At 42.6% G+C, this 18,883-nt stretch overlaps 1 protein-coding gene across 1 annotated transcript in view; it reads left to right on the forward strand.

The window, feature by feature from the left end:
* Positions 1 to 2,395: 2,395 nt before the first annotated feature.
* Positions 2,396 to 18,883, forward strand: part of cplx4a (complexin 4a) — a 44,437-nt gene continuing 27,949 nt past the window's right edge. The window contains exon 1 of the mRNA XM_080218661.1: positions 2,396 to 2,696. Within this exon, the coding sequence (XP_080074787.1) occupies positions 2,530 to 2,696 (167 nt within the window). The 5' untranslated portion in view covers positions 2,396 to 2,529. The remainder of the gene's footprint in view (positions 2,697 to 18,883) is intronic.

Below are 18,883 nucleotides of genomic sequence, written 5' to 3' on the forward strand. Positions count from 1 at the left end.
TCTATACAGACCACTGAAACAAAGTCAAAGCAGCTTTCCACAACATAAAATCTGTTGTGTATCTGACCTTCATATAAATGAAACTCTAATCAGGAAAATGTGAATGTAATGAACCTCCATCATCACAACATGATGCAAACAGTTAGGAATTGCATTTGACACCTAGGTTGGCGCAATTGTAAATGATTTTAAGTAATAATGTTCAAAGCACTTCAAAGCCTCCTCCGCCAGCTCTTATATGCTCATGAATGAAAATCATGTGGTTTGAAATCCAATCGCATTTCATTTAATAATACCCATTCAGAACGTAATTCTTCCATAATGGAAATACAGCCAGTTGTATGTATTATGAAAATGGGTTTGAAAATTGAATTGATTCTGAGCTGAAAATAAAAAATATTGCTATTACCCCTGACAAAAATTGAGAGCAAAAACATCATAGAATTCACTGCACTAAATTGTTACTCATTTATTCATTTAACTGGGAAATGTAAGTTATATGATGTCATCGTAAATGCCTTTTTCAAATTAATCTTAAACCACAGTGCAATGTTTTGACTCTAAGTACAGATAGCTAAAAGCATTGAAATCATAAAATCCCTAAAGTGCAGGAGGAGGTCCATCAAGTCTGTACCGACCACAATCACACCCAGTCCCTGGCCTTATAAACCCTCATATTTACCCTGCTAACCCCCCTGACACTAACAGGAAATTTAGCATGGCCAATCCACCTAGGCCACACCTGAGCACCCAGAGGAAACCCACGTAGAGACACAGGGAGAACATGCAAACTCCACATGAGTAGTTAGCCAAGGTTGGAATTGAACCCAGATCTCTGCCGCTGTGAGACAGCAGTGCTATCCACTGTGTCACTGTGCTGCCGAAGTAGTAAAATACAAGTGTAATCAATCAAATGTTTGCTGCTTTACTTTACATGTGATTATTATTTGATTAAAACACACCGATATGCATCACATTCACTGTATATTGCACAGATGGCCCAGTGTAGAAGGTGTGAATATTCTCGATTGGCTTGAGTTGAAAACATTGCAGAGGATGCTCTGGTATTAATGTGCACTGGGTCTACTGGAATATGTATTATTTTTAAAACAATAGTTCTTGGAAACAGATTGCTTATCCAGCTTTGATGGTCATTTAAATACAGCTGGTATCATCCTGAGATCATCCCAGCGAGGATACAGAGGAGATTTACAAGGATGTTGTCAGGTCTACAGCTAGGAGGAAAAACTGGATAGGCCAGGACTCTATTCTTTGGAATGGAGGCACCTCAGAAGGGATTTAATTCAGGAGTATAAAATAATGAGGGGTGTAGAGAGAATGGCTGATTAGGACTAACTTTTCTTGGCAGAAAGATCAATAACCAGGGAGTAGGGATTTAAAGTAATTACCAGAAGAATTAGAGCATAATTGAGAATTGAGGAGCAGCTTTTTTGCCTAGGTAGGAGTGGGAGTGGGGTGGTGGGTGTGCAGGAGTGGGGAGGGGAAGCGCGGGGAGAATTGGAACATGCTTGCTGAAAGGGTAATAGAAGCAGTAACTCTCCTCACATTTAAAAGTTACTCATATGTACACCTGACTTGGTTAGCGCTACTGCCTTACAACGCTAGGGACACAGGTTCAATTCCCGGCTTGGGTTACTGTCTGTGTGAAGTGTTCTCCCCATGTACACAGAACAAAAAATCAGCCCGGGAAACAGGCCCTTCGGCCCAACGAGCCCGTGCCGCCATCTCAACACCACCAGTCCCCCTCTCCCCCCACGACCCCTGTCTAATGTTTTATGTGTCTGTGTGGGTTTCCTCCGGACGCTCCCACAGTCAGAAATGTGTACTTTTAGGTGCATTGGCCATAATAAATTCTCCCTCAGTGCACCTGAACTGGTGCTGGAGTGTGGTGACAAGGGGATTTTCACAGCAACTTAATTGTTAATGTAAGTCTACTTGTGACAAATGAATAAATTTAAGAATGTACTGGATATCAGATTTTTGAGAGGTACTGATGTGATAGGCTGAATGATCTCCTTCTGGCTATACATTTCTACAATTCTAAGGTGCTATGTATATATATATTTTTCATAAATCTCTCTTTGAAGCACCATGCTTTTGCAGCAACAGCTGTGTGGTGACCTGATTAAACCGAACCACTTAATTTTGTTGATGGAATCAAATCTATGAAATGTGACACATTTATATTTATTTTTCTTTAATTATTTTTACCAGCAAGAAAATAAAGGTTTAGAGAAATACCCCGGTTGAAAAAAATTAGCTTAAAATATTATTAAAAGTAGAGAGTAGAGAATAATGATGTACAACGTGATCTGAACCATCTGCCTCTGGAAGATTGAAGAGTTCAAAGGTTTAATCCAGATTACTGAAAGCAAACCATTTTCTCAAAAGCACTTGACTAGCTCCCTGCCTTTAAAGTAAAAGCCAGCAGGCTGACTGGTCCTCTGTTCATTTTTCCTTATATATCTATATATCTTCTACCTGATTAATTGTGTCATTGCTAAGATCATGTCTTTTCTGTTGAAATCGATGGTGAGTGGGCAGGTGAAGAATTTAGGACTAGGAGGTGGAGATGAAGAAAAGAAAGAGGAAGGGAATGCTTCCGACCCTGCAGCTGCGGCAGGCATGACTAGAGAAGAATATGAAGAATACCAAAAGCAGGTGGTGGAAGAAAAGTAAGTTCATCAGAAGGCTGTAAATATGATTGAAATGTTTATAATATTGGTCACATCCAAGAAACAGACAGCATAAATCCACACAAAATAATGACATGGTCTTTACAAGATAATATATAACTTACAAAGCAGTTTGCATCTAAATTTTACCGCTTCTGTTTGATACAATTTTAGATTATTACTTATTTAATGAGTATTATTTTTATCTGTATGTGGATGGCTGAAAAAGTATTTAAAATCATTTCCCACTCATCTTCATGGATTTGTGCCAGTAATTAGTTTTTTTTGCTATCGTGGAATAACTAATTACATGCTAATTGATTTCTATCTAAGTTCAGATAGAATTCCCATCAAAAATATCCATAAATTCCTAAAAGGTTGGGAACATATTCAAGCAGTCATCAGTTTTGTGTCGATGCTCAAGTTTCTCTATCCACTTTTCTATGTTTAAAGTGCTTGTTTCTGTCACAAAATAAGAATTGGTCAGTACCTTTTTAAAAAAGGCATTGCATGTAGATAGTCAAATATATTCAGGAAGCACAGCAAGCAGGCACATTTATTTTCTTTATTTGAATGCTTGGTGAAATACCTTTTAGAATGCTGGTGGGGGAAAAAAGAAAAATAAAAATAAAACCGTGGCATTACAAACTGAAATATTTGCAATGCCTGTTTCTTTGAGATCAGAAATCTGTAGTTATATTAGATTGGAGCAGGCTCAGGACTACAAGGGATGCAAAGAGAGGATTACAATGCAGATATGTCAATGCACAAAGTGTGGTGAGTAAGGTTGGTGAATTAGAAGCACAACCAGCAGTGTGGGAATAAGGTGGAGTGACATTAATGGAAACATGGCTGAAAAATGGCGAGGGCTGGATGCTTAATATTGTCTTCTTCTTCAGCTCTCTATCTGAAAGCAAGTTAATCCATAGCATCAGAACCATGTTCATGGGTAGGGCATGGAGATAGCCACTGAATGCAGCCTGGTCAGAACTGGGATCAAAACAAGTGCTGTGGAATCTGATCCATACCAGCTGTCCAGTCAATTGCCCAGCCCCACCCCTGGAACCTGAGTTGCTGTGACAATGCACTTTTACATGCATGTTGTAGCCTGAAGCTATGGAGAGACCCCCAGTTTTGTTTCATCACATGGCTGACCAGGAATCTCCCCGGCTCTTAAAGTTGAATTTTATTTATTAGCCACAAGTAAGGCTTACATTAACGCTACAATGAAGTTACTGTGAAATTCCCCTAGTTGCCACATTCCAACACCTGCCTGGGTGAATGCACCTAACCAGCACACCTTTTGGATAGTAGGAGGAAACCGGAGCACCTGGAGGAAACTCATGCAGAAATGGGGAGAATGTACAAACTCCACACACAGTGACTCAAGCTGGGAATTGAACGCAGGTCCATGCGCTGTGAGGCAGCAGTGCTAACTACTGTGCTACTCCATTATTATTTTCCATTAGCATATGTTGGAAGGAATTATAAGCTGATATATGACCTGTTTGGCTATATAATGAGCACATCTTCCTTGATCATCAAATTCCCGAGAAGAACATGAATCCACAGTGTCAGGCTCAGAGGAGAAATGTTATCCACTGTGACAAAGGTTTTCCCATGTTTAATGTACAAGCACATAAGGGCCTGGATTCTCCAGTTGGCTTCACCGCTCAAGTAGCGAGGGGCCTTTAGCGGGATTCGCGACCAGCATCCGGCCGATCGTGAGTCTTCCAGGCCTTTTCTTTTGCCATAATCAGTCCGATGTAGGAAAATGGAATGGGCTGATTACCATATGGAAACCTCAATTTCCATATGATTAGTGGGCCCAGGACAGTAGTTTCTGAGCCCACTACTGTCTCCATCCACGCTGTGAAAGATCCCCACCAGTGAGGTTTATAACTATTCCCCATCAATGGAAGCAGGCATGCTTATCCCACTGGTGGGGACAGAAGCCATTAAGGGCCCCTTGCTACTCAGGGGCAGCGGATGTTTTCTTTGCACAGTGCCAGCTTGGCACCCTGGCACTGCCCATCAAGCACCAGGTAGTGCCAAGGGGCTGGCCCAGGAGGATGGTGGTTGGGAAGGCTGGTAGTCAGGGGGGGCATTGAGGATAACATTAGGAAGGCCAGGGATCAGGAAGCTTGGGAAGGCCAGGGATCAGGAAGCCTGCAATGGGTGGGCCAGTGCATATGTGCTGATCTCCCCACTGAGTGTTCGGCACATGCACAGTGGTCCACTCAGCTGCTGATCTCTCCAACAGGATGAGACCCAATCCCCCACTTTTCAGCCTGAGTCCCTCTATGGTACTCTGTGATGCACAGAGTGTAGGAGATTCATTTAGGTTAGTACACCCAAAAAACGAGTGGGAAAATGTCCCATGGGCATTTAGTTTTTTTGAGAGAACCCCGGCCAAGATGTTCAGAAAAGATTGGGAAGGGGAAAAAGTGAGGTGAGCTGCCAGCATTGAGTAGGAAAATACTACATTGTTAGAAGGAGGGAATGTCCTTGGGAGGGCAAAGACATTAGGCACAATTTTACCAGCTCACCGTGCCTGGCAAACAGCACAATGAGCCAAGAAGCAAGCATGCAATGCTAAAAACCTGATTGGCACGCAGTGCCAAATGGTTTGCTATGTTCCCTACTCCTCTCCAACGACGTGAATCATGATGTGAAAGGGCATGAAACTGATTAGTGTAGTTAAAGTATCATTTAAATATGAATTGCCCACCAGACACCCTGGCAGAAGAGGGTTAAATTCAATGTGATGAGAAAGGATCCAGACAGGTTAAAATGAAGACCAACAGGAGAAAATGTAAAGGAAGATGGGTGATCTTTAAGGAAGAGATGCTTCAGGTACAGGCTAGGTAGATTGCAACATGGGGAATATGTTGTTTTTATGAAACAAAAAAACTAGGTGAATAATGTATGTTGGATGAATTCTTCAAGTATGAACCAGGTCAAATATAATAGGTTGAGAGGAAAATTGAAGAGGAAAATAACACTAGCAAAGGGAGAATATAAGAAAGGAATGGAAGTCAACATTAAAGAGAGCCCAAAAATCTTCCATCAACATGCTAACACTAAGCAGGTAGTAAGAGGTGGAGTGGGTCCTATTACGGGCAAAAGAAATGATATATGCTTGAAGGTGCATTGGTGGAAGGATTGTATGAGAAGTCATGGTAATGGATTTTTTTGGACAGTAAGAATTTTTTGGGGTTTTTTGGACAGTGAATTGTTAGTTATGCTCTCCAAGGATCAATGATAGAACACTACTTTTTTTGCTATGCATGAATGATTTGGAACTTGTGATGTGGAGTAAAATTTTGATATTTGCCAAGAATACCAAACTTGATATCAAGATAGCACTTGACTGAGTGTGGCATCAAAGAGCTGCAGCAAAACTGGAGTTAACAGGAGTCGGGGGAAAACTTTCTGCTAGTTGGAGTCATACCTGGCACAAAAGAAGACTGTTGTGGTGGTTGTATGTCGCTCTTATCAGCTCCAGGTCATCATTGCAGGGTTTTCTTTAGCGTAGTGTCCTAGGCCCAACAATCTCCAAATGCTTCATCAAAGACCTTTCTTCCATCTGAAAATCTAAATAAAATACATGCACCAGTTCCTCTTTTTTAAACTTAATTTATGAGGTGTCATTGGGTGTCTCTGGCTAGGCCAACTTTTATTGACCATCCTTAGTTTCCTTTCAGAAGGTAGTGGTGAGCTGTCTTCTTGAATCACCGCAGTCCCTGAGTTATATGTACAGAAGTGGAGATGTTCACTGCTGATTGCATAATGTTCAGTGCCATTCACAACTTCTCAGATACTGAAACAGTCCATGCTCAAGTGCTGTAAAATTGGATGATATTTGGGGTCGGGTTGACAAGTGGCACATAGGACTCGTACCATACAAGTGCCAGGCAAATAACCATTTCCAACAAAAGAGGATCTAACCATCACCCCTTGATATTCAGTGGCATTACCATTGCTACAACTCCCACTATCAACATTTTGGGTGTTACCATTGACCAGAAGTTGAACTGGACTAACCATGTAAAAACTATAGCTACTAGAGCAGGTCAAAAGCTAGGTAGAGGTAAGAGACCTTCATAACATTTAAGAAGTATTTAGATGTGCACTTACAATGCCAAGGTGCACAAGGCTATATGCAAATGCTGAAAAACGACATCAAAATACTTTAGTATGTCTTTGGTGCAGATGCGATGGGCTGAAGGGTCTTTACCTGTGACTCTATATTGCTGCAGCAAGCAACTTACTTCCTGACCCTCCAAATCCTACTCATCAACTATAAGGCACAAGTCTAAATTTAAGTTTATTTATTAGTGTCACAAGTAGGCTTACATTAACAGGAGTGTAATGGAATACTCTCCATTTACCCGGATGGGTGCTGTTCCAATGAACTCAAGAAGATTGACACCATCCAGTACAAAGCCAGCTTGATTGCTACCCCTTCAGATGATTGCTACCCCCACGACGGATCAGCCATGATCTTATTGAATGGCGGGGCAGGCTCGAAGGGCTAAATGGCCTACTCCTGCTCCTATTTCTTATGTTCTTATGCTCTTCGACAAACATTCAGTCCCTCCATGATCGATGAACAATGGTGGCAGTGTCTACCATCTACAAGAACTCACTAAGGTTCCTTAGGCAGCACCTTCCAAATCCATTGCCTCACTGAAAAACTGCTGTGAAATTCCCTTGTCACCACATTCTGGCACCTGTTTGGGTCAATGCACCTAACCAGCATGTCTTTCAGACTGCGGGGGGAAAGCGGAGCACGCGGAGGAAACCACACAGACACGGAGAGAAAGTATAAACTCCACACAAACAGTGACCCAAACTGGGAATCGTAACCGGGTCCCTGGCACTGTGAGGCAGCAGTGCTAACCACTGTGCCACCATGCTGCCCCAAGGACAAGAATAGCAGATAGCCAGAAACACTACCACCTGGAGGGTCCCCTCCAAGCCATTCTGACTCAGAAATTGTAATAACTCCACAGAGGTGAATGTCCCATCACCAAAAGTTCCTTTATTTATAAGACATACTATATAACAGAATGCTCCCTGTGTGCTCCTTGTTTCAGCAGGCAGAGAGACTGACACCAAAAGAGAAAATGCTGGAAAATCTCAACAGATCTGACAGCATCTATAAGGGGAGAAAAGAGCTGACATTTCGAGTCCAGACGACTCCCTGTCAAAGGGTTGGTTTCAGATTCCAGCATCCACAGGATTTTTCTTTTATAGAGGCACTGACATACCTGTTTTAAATCAGGGACATGAGGTTCCCTGATTGGACCAGGAGTTCATACTCCAGCAGGCCAACCTCATTTGCCTGACTGAAATCATCTCAGAAGCATATCGCTGTTTCTTCACTGTCGCTGGATCAAAAACCTGACATTCTCTCCTTCGCAGCACTGTGGGTGTACATATACATCAGGGACTGCGGTGATTCAAGAAGACAGCTCACCACCACCTTCTGAAAGGAAACTAAGGATGGTCAATAAAAGTTGGCCTAGCCAGAGACACCCAATGATATCTCATAAATTAAGTTTAAAAAAGAGGAACTGGTGCATGTACTTTATTTAGATTTTCAGAAGTCTTTTGAGAAAATACCACATCAAAGGTAATTGTGGAAAATAAATGATCATGGAAAGATTGTGTGTTACATATAGGCATTGAGAGAAGATTGTCTGGCAACAGGGCATAGCGAATAGGCATAAATGGATCTTTTTCAGTTTGGCAAGATGTAGAGTGGTGTGCCATAGGGATGAATGCTGGGATGTCAACTCATTGCAGATTATATAAACAACTTGGATTAAGTGCTTAAAGGAATGATTGCCAAATTTGTAGATGACACAAATATAGATAAAGTAAGTTGTGAAAAGGACATAGGAGGCTTTAAAAAGATATAGATTGGTTAAATGAGTTGGCAAAGATCTGGCTCATGGAATACAATGTGGGAATATGTGAAGTTGTTAATTTTGGCAGTAAGAATGAAAAGAAGCATTTTATCTAAACAATGAGAGATTACAGAGCAGAGGATCTGGGTGTCACAGTGCATGAATCACAAAAGTGCAAGTACAACAAGAACTTAAAGTTAATTCTTATTATTAGGGAATTGAATAAAAAGTTTGGGAGGTTAATATGGAAACATAGGAACTAGAAGTAGGAGTAGGTCATCAGGCCCTTCAAGTCACCATTCATTTTGATCATGGCTGATCATCGAATTCAATATCCTAATAACACCTTCGCCCCATATCCCTTGATATCTTTAGCCTCAAGAGCTATAGCTAACTTGGTCTTGCAATCAGACAACAGTTAGACCTCAACTACATTCTGTGATAGTGAATTCCACACATTCACCACCCTTTGGATGAAAACATTTCCCCTCACCTCAGTTCTAAAAGAATTATTCCTTATCTCAAACTATGACCCTTTGTTCTGGGCTCCCCCACCACTGGGAACATTCTTTCTGAATCTACCCTGTCTAACACTGTTAGAATTTTGTAAGTTTCTGTGAGATCCCCTCTCACTCTTCTAAACTTCAGCAAATATGATCCTAACTGACTTAGTCTGTCCTCATATGACAGACCTGCCATCCCAGGAATTGGCCTGGTAAACCTTTGCTGTACTCCCTCTATAGCAAGGACATCCTTCCTCAGATAAGGACACCAAGACTTCACACAATAGTCCAGGTGTGGCCTCACCAATGCCCTGTACAATTGCAGCAAAATGTCCCTATCCCTATACACAAATCCTCTCGCTATGAAGGCCAACATACCATATGCCTTCTTTATTGTCTTTTGTACCTGCATGGTTATGCTCCGGTTGCACAGAACATAGACCATTACAGCACAGTACAGGTTCTTTGGCCCTCGATGTTGTACTGACCAGTGGAACCAATCTAATGACCCTCTAGCATAAACTATTCCAATATTATCCATATGCCTATCCACTGACCATTTGAATGCTCTTAAAGTTGGCGAGTTCACTACTGCTGCAGGCAGGGCACTCCACGCCCTTACTACCACTGGCTCCCAGGTTTAGCGTTGGCCTGGATTATGGGGTTAGTGGGGGTTGTGTCCATGGGGAGTAGAAGAGGGGGGGGGGGCGTGGGACAGTGTGAATGAGTCTTACGAGCTGTGGTAGCAGCAGCAAGCTTACCGTAATTTTCGGAGATGTATATACATAATCCCAATGCACAATGTGATAGGGAGTGCTGTCCAGGAGAGGATATAACTGTACCCATAGCTCCCTGTCTCATCACTGTGTATCTCCCAAACATGGAGAGTGAAGATCAGTGAGGCTGTCATCACACACAGACCTTCACCACTGCTCACCACAGGGCACCAGTGACACTATATTCAGAGTACTGTGTACAGTATTGTTAACATTAATTAAGGAAAATGTAAATTTGGAAGCAGTTCATAGAAGGTTTACTAGACTAATACCTGGAATGAGTTAGTTGTCTTACGAGAAAATATCAGACAGGCTGGGATTGGATCTGGTGGAGTTTTGAAGAGTAAGAGGCGATTTGATTGAATCATATAAGATCCTGAGGGGTCCTGACGAGATGGATGTGAGAGAATGTTTCCTCTTGTGGGAGAATCTAGAATTAGATTTCACTGTTTAAATATAAGGGTTTGCCCATTCAAAATGGAGATGAGGCCATTTTTTCTTTCAGAGATTCGTGAGTCTGTGAAACACTCTTCCTGAAAAGGGGATGGAAGAATAGTCTGAGTATTTTAAGGCAGAGATGGATAAGTTCTTGGTAAGCAAGGGGTGATATGTTATCGGGATAGGTTGGCTGCAGATTTTAGATTGCTATCAGATCAGCCATGATCTTATGAAATGGCAGAGCAGACTCCAGGTATCTACAGCTGTTTCTTATGAGCACCTAGAAAATCAGAATATGGTTAGGCCAGGACCAGTCAGCACCAGACCTCATTACTGCCTTGGTTCAAACATGAAAAAACAGCTAAACAAGAGCTACGGAGAAAGCGATTGTCCTTGACATCAGGGCTTCAAAACTGGGGTCAGTGGAAATCAGGGGGGAAACTCTCCACATATCTAACTCAAAGGAAAAGGGTTGTGTTTGTTTGAGGTCTATCATCTCAGTTCTGGGACAACACTACAGGATTTCCTCAGGATAGTGTGCTCGGACCAACCATCTTCAGCTGCTTCATCAATGATCTTCCTCTCATTATGAGCTGATGATCACACAATGTTCAGCACCATTTACAATTCCTAAGATAGTGAAGCAGCCTATGATAATATGGACTATTTCCTGGACAACATTCAGATTTGGGCTGATAAGTGGCAGGTAACATTTGCAATACACAAGTGCCAGGCAAGGACTATCTCCAATAATAGAGAATCTAACCATCTCCCCTTGACATTCAATAGTACTAGCATCATTAATCTCCACTCGCAACATCCTGGAGGTTACCACTGACCACAACTGAACTGGGCCAGCCATATAAATACTGTGGCCACAACACCAGGTCAGGGACTGGAATCTCTGTCGAGAGGAACTCACCTCCTGATTTCCCAAAGCATGTCCATACTTTCCACTTGTGCAGCTCCAAACACACTGGAGAAGCTCAATATCATCTAGGAGAAAGCACCCTGCTTGATTGGCACCCCATCCACTATTTTCAACATTCACTCCCTCCAGCACTGATGCTTAGTATCAGCAATGTGTATCATCTACAAGACCCACTGCAGCAATTCACAAAGGATTTTTCAATAGCACCCATGTTCTCTTCCACCAAGAAGGACAAGGACAGAACACCAACACTTCCAGATTCCCTTCCAAGTTTCACACCATTCTGACTTGGAAATGTATTGCCATTCATTCACAGATGGTGGGTTGAAATCCTAGAACTGCCTTCCCAAAAGCATTTTGAGTTTACTGACACCACATAGACTGCAGCAACTTAAGAAGATAGCTTACCACCACCTTTGCAAGGGCAATTAAGAGTGGGCAATTGTTGCTGCCCAAACAGTGGCACGGTGGTTAGCACCGCTGCACACAGCGCCAAGGACCTGGGTTCAATTCCCGGCTTCGGTCACTGTCAGTGTGGAGTTTGTATGTTCTCCCCATGTCTGCATGGGTTTCCTCTGGGTGCTCCAGTTTCTTCCCACAGTCCAAAGTGCAGGTTAGGTTGATTGGCCATGCTAAATTAACCCAATTTTTGGAAGATTAGCAGGATAAATTTGTGGGCTCGTGGGAATAAGGAGGGATTGTTGTCGCTGCAGACTCGATGGGCCGAATAGCCTCCTTCTGTACTGTAAGGATTCTATAACCAATGATGTCCACATCCTGTGAAATAATGCTTAAGGATGTGCCAGTCTGAATCTTGATTTTAATCTTTTTGCATTAGGTAAGAGGTCTATATATTCGGTCATTCACCCTCACTCTGGAGAAATATTTATTTCTTTACTACAGCCATTTTCACCCCCTTTGCTTTTTGTTCCATGACGTCTTTGGCACTTAATCTTCCCTGCCCTCTACCTTGCCCCAAACCTTCCCTTTTGTTCTTACTCCTCTTCCATGTTTTCAGTGACATAAAAACCCATCACATCAGTATCTCCCTTCAGTTTAGAAGTGTCTGTTCGACTCAGAATGTTAATTGCGTTCCTCTCTCACCAGCTGAGATTTTCCAGGACTTCTTGCTTTTATTACAAAAAATTAACTTGTAGGTATATCAAGTACTTAGGATGGGAAATGGTATGTTGACCTTCATTGTAAGGAATTTGGCGTACAACACTAAGAAAGTCCTTCTCGCAACTGAGACCACCTGGCATACTGTGGACTCTGTGTCGAAGGAAAGACACAGATACCTTGGAGGAGGCAAAATAAAGGCTTATTAAATTGATTCTCAGGATGAGAAGATGTCCTCTAAGAAGAAATTAACCAGCGGAGGCCTATATATTCTAGAATTTAGAAGAATGAGACGTGATCTCATTAAAACATTTAAGATTTTGAGAGGGCTTTGCAGGGTAGATGCTGAGAAGCTGGGGAGGCTAAACCTAAAGTGCATGGTCATAGGATAAGTGTTTGGCTATTTAGGGTTGAGATGGGGATTTTTTTTTTAGTGGGTTGGAAATCTTTGGAATTCATTGCCACAGAGATCTGTGAATAATCATCCAGTGAGTATATTCAAAACTGAGATTTAACAATTTTCAGAAGCTAAGGGAATTAAGACATATGGGAGGTGGGCAGCCAGGTGGAGTTGAGATCAAAGATTAGCCATGATGCAATAGGATATCAGAGGAGGCTTGAAGCGTCATATGGCCTATTCCCACTCCAAGTCATTTGTTGTTTTGTCCATATGGTCAAGGGGGTGGCATGGTAGTACAGTGGTTGGCACTGCGGCCCCATAGCGCCAGGGATCCCGAGTTCATTTCCCGGATTGAGTCACTGTCTGTGTGGAGTTTGCACCTTCTCCCCATGTCTGTGTGGGTTTCTCCAGATGCTCCATTTCTCCCCACAGTCGGCAAGGTGTGCTGATTAGGTGCATTGACCCTGACAGATGCCAGAATGTGGCGACTACGGGAATTTCACAGTAAATTCATTGCAGTGTTAATGTAAGCCTTACTTGTGACTAATAAATAAATAGTATATAATAATAATATATGAATTGTTACTTTTGTAATGGAGGAAAAAGCAACCTGTTTGGCCATTTCAATATACTACAATCAGCAATGTGATAATGACCAAATAATATTCTCTTTAAACTGATGTTAGTTGAGGGATCAATTTTTGTGTTTTTACTTCAATATAGCCTATGGGATTTTTTTTTTAGTTTCGGATGGACAGGGATTCAGTTTAACTTCCTATCTGTAAGATGGCACTTCTGATGGTGAACACTTCCTCCAGTATCAGAGTGCTGGCCTTTTTTGTGCTTAGGTTTCTGGAGTGGAACTTAAGTCGATTTAAATTCTGATTCAGAGCCAGAGGTGTTATCACTGAGCCAGATAAGAGAGATAATCCCTTCAAAGCAGTGGAATGCAGCCATGCTGGCCATCAACACAAAGTCCTTAATAGCCCATGTGACAGATTCCTTCATTTTGATGTTTATTGAATCCCTACAGTACAAAGGAGGCTATTCGGCCTATCGCGTCTGCATCAACTCTCTGAAAGAGCATGTTCCCCAGACACCCCCCTGTCCTATCTTGTAACCCCATGCCTTTTCCATGGCTAATCCATTGAACCTACATCATCTTTGGACACTAAGTGGCAATTTAGCATGATCAATCATCTAATCTGCGCATCTTTGGACTGTGGGAGGAAACCAGATCAGCTGAAGTAAACCCACGCAGACAGGGGGAGAACTGTGCAAACTCCACACTTGATTCACCTGAGGCCAGAATCGAACCCGGGTCCTTGGTGCTGTGAGGCAGCAGTACTAACCGCTGTGCCACTGTGCCACCCTTTTCAATCAATAATGAACATCACTTCCGCGAGGCATGCTTCTAGAACACCCACCATAGATATTAGGCCTTTGTAAAGGGACAATGCTATACATATTTAAAGTTTTTTCCTCTTCTGTATTTTCATTGGCACAAAAAGGGAGAGGATTGGACATTTAATATCCCTGGATAAAAAAACAGATAGGGAAGATTAAAAAAAAGTGACTAGCAACTTTGATTAAGAAAAATATTGTGGTGTCAGGAAGAATTAATGGCCTGGAGGAGTCAAAGTCAGAACCTATTGTTTGGAAGTAAGGAACAATAAAGGAATGGTAACCTACTTGGGTATTTTTCACGTGCTTCGCTCGAAGATAAATCCTTGGCTCACTGTTTGCTAATGTTACATCCTGAGCTGATTTGATTTGACTTGATTTATTATTGTCACATCTATTAGCATACAGTGAAAAATATTGTTTCTTACGCACTATACAGACAGAACATACAATTCATACAGAAGGAAAGGAGAGAGTGCAGAATGTAATGTTACTGTCATAGCTAGGGTGTAGAGAAAGATCAATTTCATGCGAGGCAGGTCCATTCAAAAATCTGACAGCGGCAGGGAAGAAGCTGTTCAAATCAAATCATGGTGATTTTTGTCAGAGGGGGTTTACCGCTGCCTTCCGCTCTCGGACAGGGTGAGGAGGCAGCTGCAAAGTCTACCTCCGCAGGAATGTGAACTGAACCTGCGCTGTAGTAGTCATCCTAAATCACTCAGTAGCCGGCAGAAAGACGGCAAGTTTCGTTGAGCTGAATTTTATGTGCAGGGTTGACTCTCGCTCCTGGTTGAAAAGCCAGGGGCAAGTAATATTAAAAATGTAAACACTCATGGCCCTAAACCAATTTTATTAGTTCCTTGATTGACTCAGGGTGAGACTGCTTCCCCCGTTTGAGAGCAAGTCCTGTCTCTGAAAGTTGTCGACCAATAGGATCTTCCACTGAGGTGGATTTGGCAGATCCCAGTGAGGGGTTGCAAGACTGGGTTTGGGAAAGTGCCAGGGGAAGTATGCAGAGGTGGCAGGGCAGGGAAGTAACATGGGGATGACCTCAATTGCGCACAGGGGTTTCTGAACAGGAAGGAACACCAAGCCAGTGGCAAAAAGGCTGCTAGTTTTAGCTACAAAGGTTTTTACTGTCGCTGGTAAAATACCAACAGTGGTGGGGAAAGACCTGTGGGTGGTCAGTAATTGGCCCCGTTGTGGATAAAATAGCAGTAGAAGTGGATAGGCAATGGTCACAGTAGTCTCTGCCATGATTGTTGGTTTTACAGGCCCTTCTCCTGCCAGCGAGGTGGTAGAGGCATGAAGGGTGGGGGGAAGGGAGTAAGACAAGAGCCGATAGAGGGTGGGGGGCAGTTAAGAACTGGCAGATAAAACATAATGTAGCAAAGAGCAGCGTTAGAGAGGAGCTGTTAAATTTAGACACACTCCCACAAGGGGGAAAGTTTAATACTGGTGGTGGGGAAGCTTTCAGAAACAGTAATCTGAGAGAAAGTCAATAGCCACGTGGAAAAGCATAGACTAACAAAGGAGAATCCACATGGATTTTGGAAGAGCAGAGTATTGCTGCAGTATCAGGAGGGTGGTTGAGGGGAGGGCAGTTGATTTTCAAAAGGTGTTTAATAAAGTTCCACATCCAGGAAGATGGTTGTGGCTGTTGGAGGCCGATTTTCTCAGTCCCAAAAAGTCTACAGGTGTTCCTCGGAGCAGGATCCTTGGTCCAACATTCACCAGTTGTTTTGTCAATGACCTTCCTTCCATCATAGGGTCAGAAGTGGGGCTGTTTGCTAATGATTTACAGTGTGCAGTTCCATTCACAGCTCCTTGGTTACTAAATCAGTCTGTAACCACAGGCAGCACGATATGAGCAACATTCCTACTTAGACTGCTAAGTAGCACATAATATTTATGCCACATAATCGCGAGGCAATGATCATCTCCTAAGAGAGAGCATCTAGCCAACTTCCCATGGTGTTCAACAGCAAAATTACCAACACTGAATCATAGAGGCATTTAGAGTACAGAAGGAGGCTATTTGACCCATCATCCAATATTGTCAATCCCACCCTCACATTCGGCCCCCATGGCCCTGCAAGGTTATTTCCTTCAAGTAACATGCTGACGTGCACCTTCTCCTGGAGACCTACACAATGCCTGCTTCACTGACTTCTTGGCCTTCTCCCTCTGTCAGGGCTGCCCTGCTGGCTGGAGGTTCAGGAATGCTGACTCAGCAGCAGGAAGCCTTGCATGGATGGAATTCAGGAAGCCTTGAGAAAATTCTGGCTGGAATGTAGGACGCTTTTGAATGTATTCTGAAGCAGGATGCCCTTTAAAGATGGTGCGAGCACATGTCTTGGCATCAGCTGACGCTGTAGTCACCACCTTATTAGCCACCATCAACCGCTGAATGGTTGGCTTGTTTGGTTGTCAGTTAATTGGTCAGTGCCTTGAATGTTGATATGGTTGTGGATCAGGTTAGGAGTGTAAGCACCACCTGCCTAACATTCCTTGTCTATTCACATAAAATCAGGCATTGGGGCGGGAGGCTGGAGGGTGGGGGTGATGGGGTGGTTCAGACGTCAGAAGGTCAGGAGGTCAGTGGAGGATTTAGGATGTTGGGGATGGTTGGACCTCAGGTGGGTGGAGGTGGTGGGGGGATTCAAGTGGTTGGGGGGGGTGAGGAGGTGACTATCAGGCCTGCAAGGGAATGGTCAGGCCTGCAGGGGTGGGGTTTGTGAGTCTGGTCATTTCAGGGGAAATCACATGGTAAGGGCGGGGTTAGTATGAGGTTGGGGGGTGCAGTGTCATGGTGGGGGGGGAAGAGCAATCTAGGTGTCAAGGGAGTCCCTGAAGGGGTTGAGATGTGGGCGGGAGTTTAAAATGTCTTCTAACTTTTCCTGGGTGACTATTTGTGTAACACAATTGGAATCATGAAAAGTTTGTGATTCAAATCACATTTTGGATAATTCCCAGTGTAGGGCAATTGCTCAGAGGAAATTTGCATTTGCTGCACCAATTCTTACCTGAACGGTACTGAAAGGGGTTTCTAAGCACATATCTGGATTGCAGGGGAGTTCAGAAATTATGGCCTAATGTGATGGCACATCAGATCGAGTGACAATTCATTAGTCATAGAATCAGGAAAATTGAAGACAATTTCTCTTCAAATATCTGAAGTTCACCTGGTTGATGTGAAGTTTGATGCTTGCCTGTTCTGAATAAGCGAAGTAAATTTGTACTTGCTCAGCCCTTCTGCCTTGATCTGCAATCCCATTTGTTGATGCTGTTTGATAAACTAATCTTACCAAAGTGGCACATGAAAAAAAAGCCTTTATTTTTGAAAGAATACAGCCGCTTTTTTCCAATGATCTTTCTCATGAATTTAGATGAATTGGGTTCTATCCTTTGCCATGATCAGAAATTCTGTAATTTGACTAGTTAAATGGACTCAAGCAGACTACAGAATTACATCAGCACAGTTGAAAACATTTAAGCATATACAGGGAAACAATAAATATATAAATCAACAGGACAATATACCTAAATGAATTTAAATCAAATTCATTTCTAATAATCCAGAAATACAGCTCTTCTGTTTATTGAATAAATTAGGTCATCAGCTTTCATGTTAAACTTTAGCTCATTGGTTCATATCAACTTTACTTTGCATAGGTTTTGTCATGCACATTTTAATACCACTATGCTGTGATTCCTTGTATAAGCTTATAATCCTGATACTGTACAAATGACAAAGATAAAAGCATTTTTCTGAGGAGAAGCTTAATTTCATTGTCCACTCCAAAAAGGTCAAACTGATCTAGGTTCAAAAAAATTGCCTGTAATAGGGATTTGATCTTATATGATCTGATGTGACAGTACATGGACAAATAATTGCACGGGTAAAAAGATTATTTTTTTCAATGTTGGAGACCCTAAGTTCTCTGATAACCCTGACTTTGAAGGAATAACAATATCCAATAGTAGTCTTCCAAGTGAATCCATGCTTTACTTGTACCTCTTGCAATTTAGTTTGCCATATTCCTTGCTCCTAATATGGCCCCCTCTGTATTTGTGAGACCAGATCCAAGGTGTGTAACTGCTTTGCGAAACACCTCCAATCAGTCCACAAGCACAAATTTGAGCTTCCTGTCACTTGTCATTTTAATTCTCAATCTTGCTGCCAATCTTACCTTTCTGTCCTTGGTCTGCTACACTGTTCTAATGAAGCTCTACTCAAGCTTAGAGAACACCACCTCCACACCAATTTGAATCCATCTGATGTGCTGCCACAGAATGAGCGAGCGCAGAACACTTTGCAGGGTGGGGATGGGAAACAGGCATAAAAGTGAAAGGTGTGTGTGTGTGTGTGTGTGTGTGTGTGTGTGTGTGTGTGTGTGTGTGTGTGTGTGTGTGTGTGTGTGTGTGTGTGTGTGTGTGTGTGTGTGTGTGTGTGTCAGCCTGCAACTCCCTCAGAATAATGCAGCCATGCAGAAAGAACCTCTGGATGCACGAACTGAAGTTCAAGGTTTCTGAGCATGAGAAGCAGATCAGTCACTGCTAAGAGATTCCTCAGCTACAGAGGTCAAGAGGATAATATATTGCCAGCCATCTGGTAGGAGAAGATCATCAGTGCCAGTTTCTTCCTCCCCTGAGAAAGTGGCACTCCAACTGGTTCCTTGTACTGAATAGCAGTGA

Source organism: Carcharhinus amblyrhynchos, chromosome 1, assembly GCF_965287045.1.
Source record: "Carcharhinus amblyrhynchos chromosome 1, sCarAmb.v2.hapA, whole genome shotgun sequence".
Classification (NCBI taxonomy): Eukaryota; Metazoa; Chordata; class Chondrichthyes; order Carcharhiniformes; family Carcharhinidae; genus Carcharhinus; species Carcharhinus amblyrhynchos.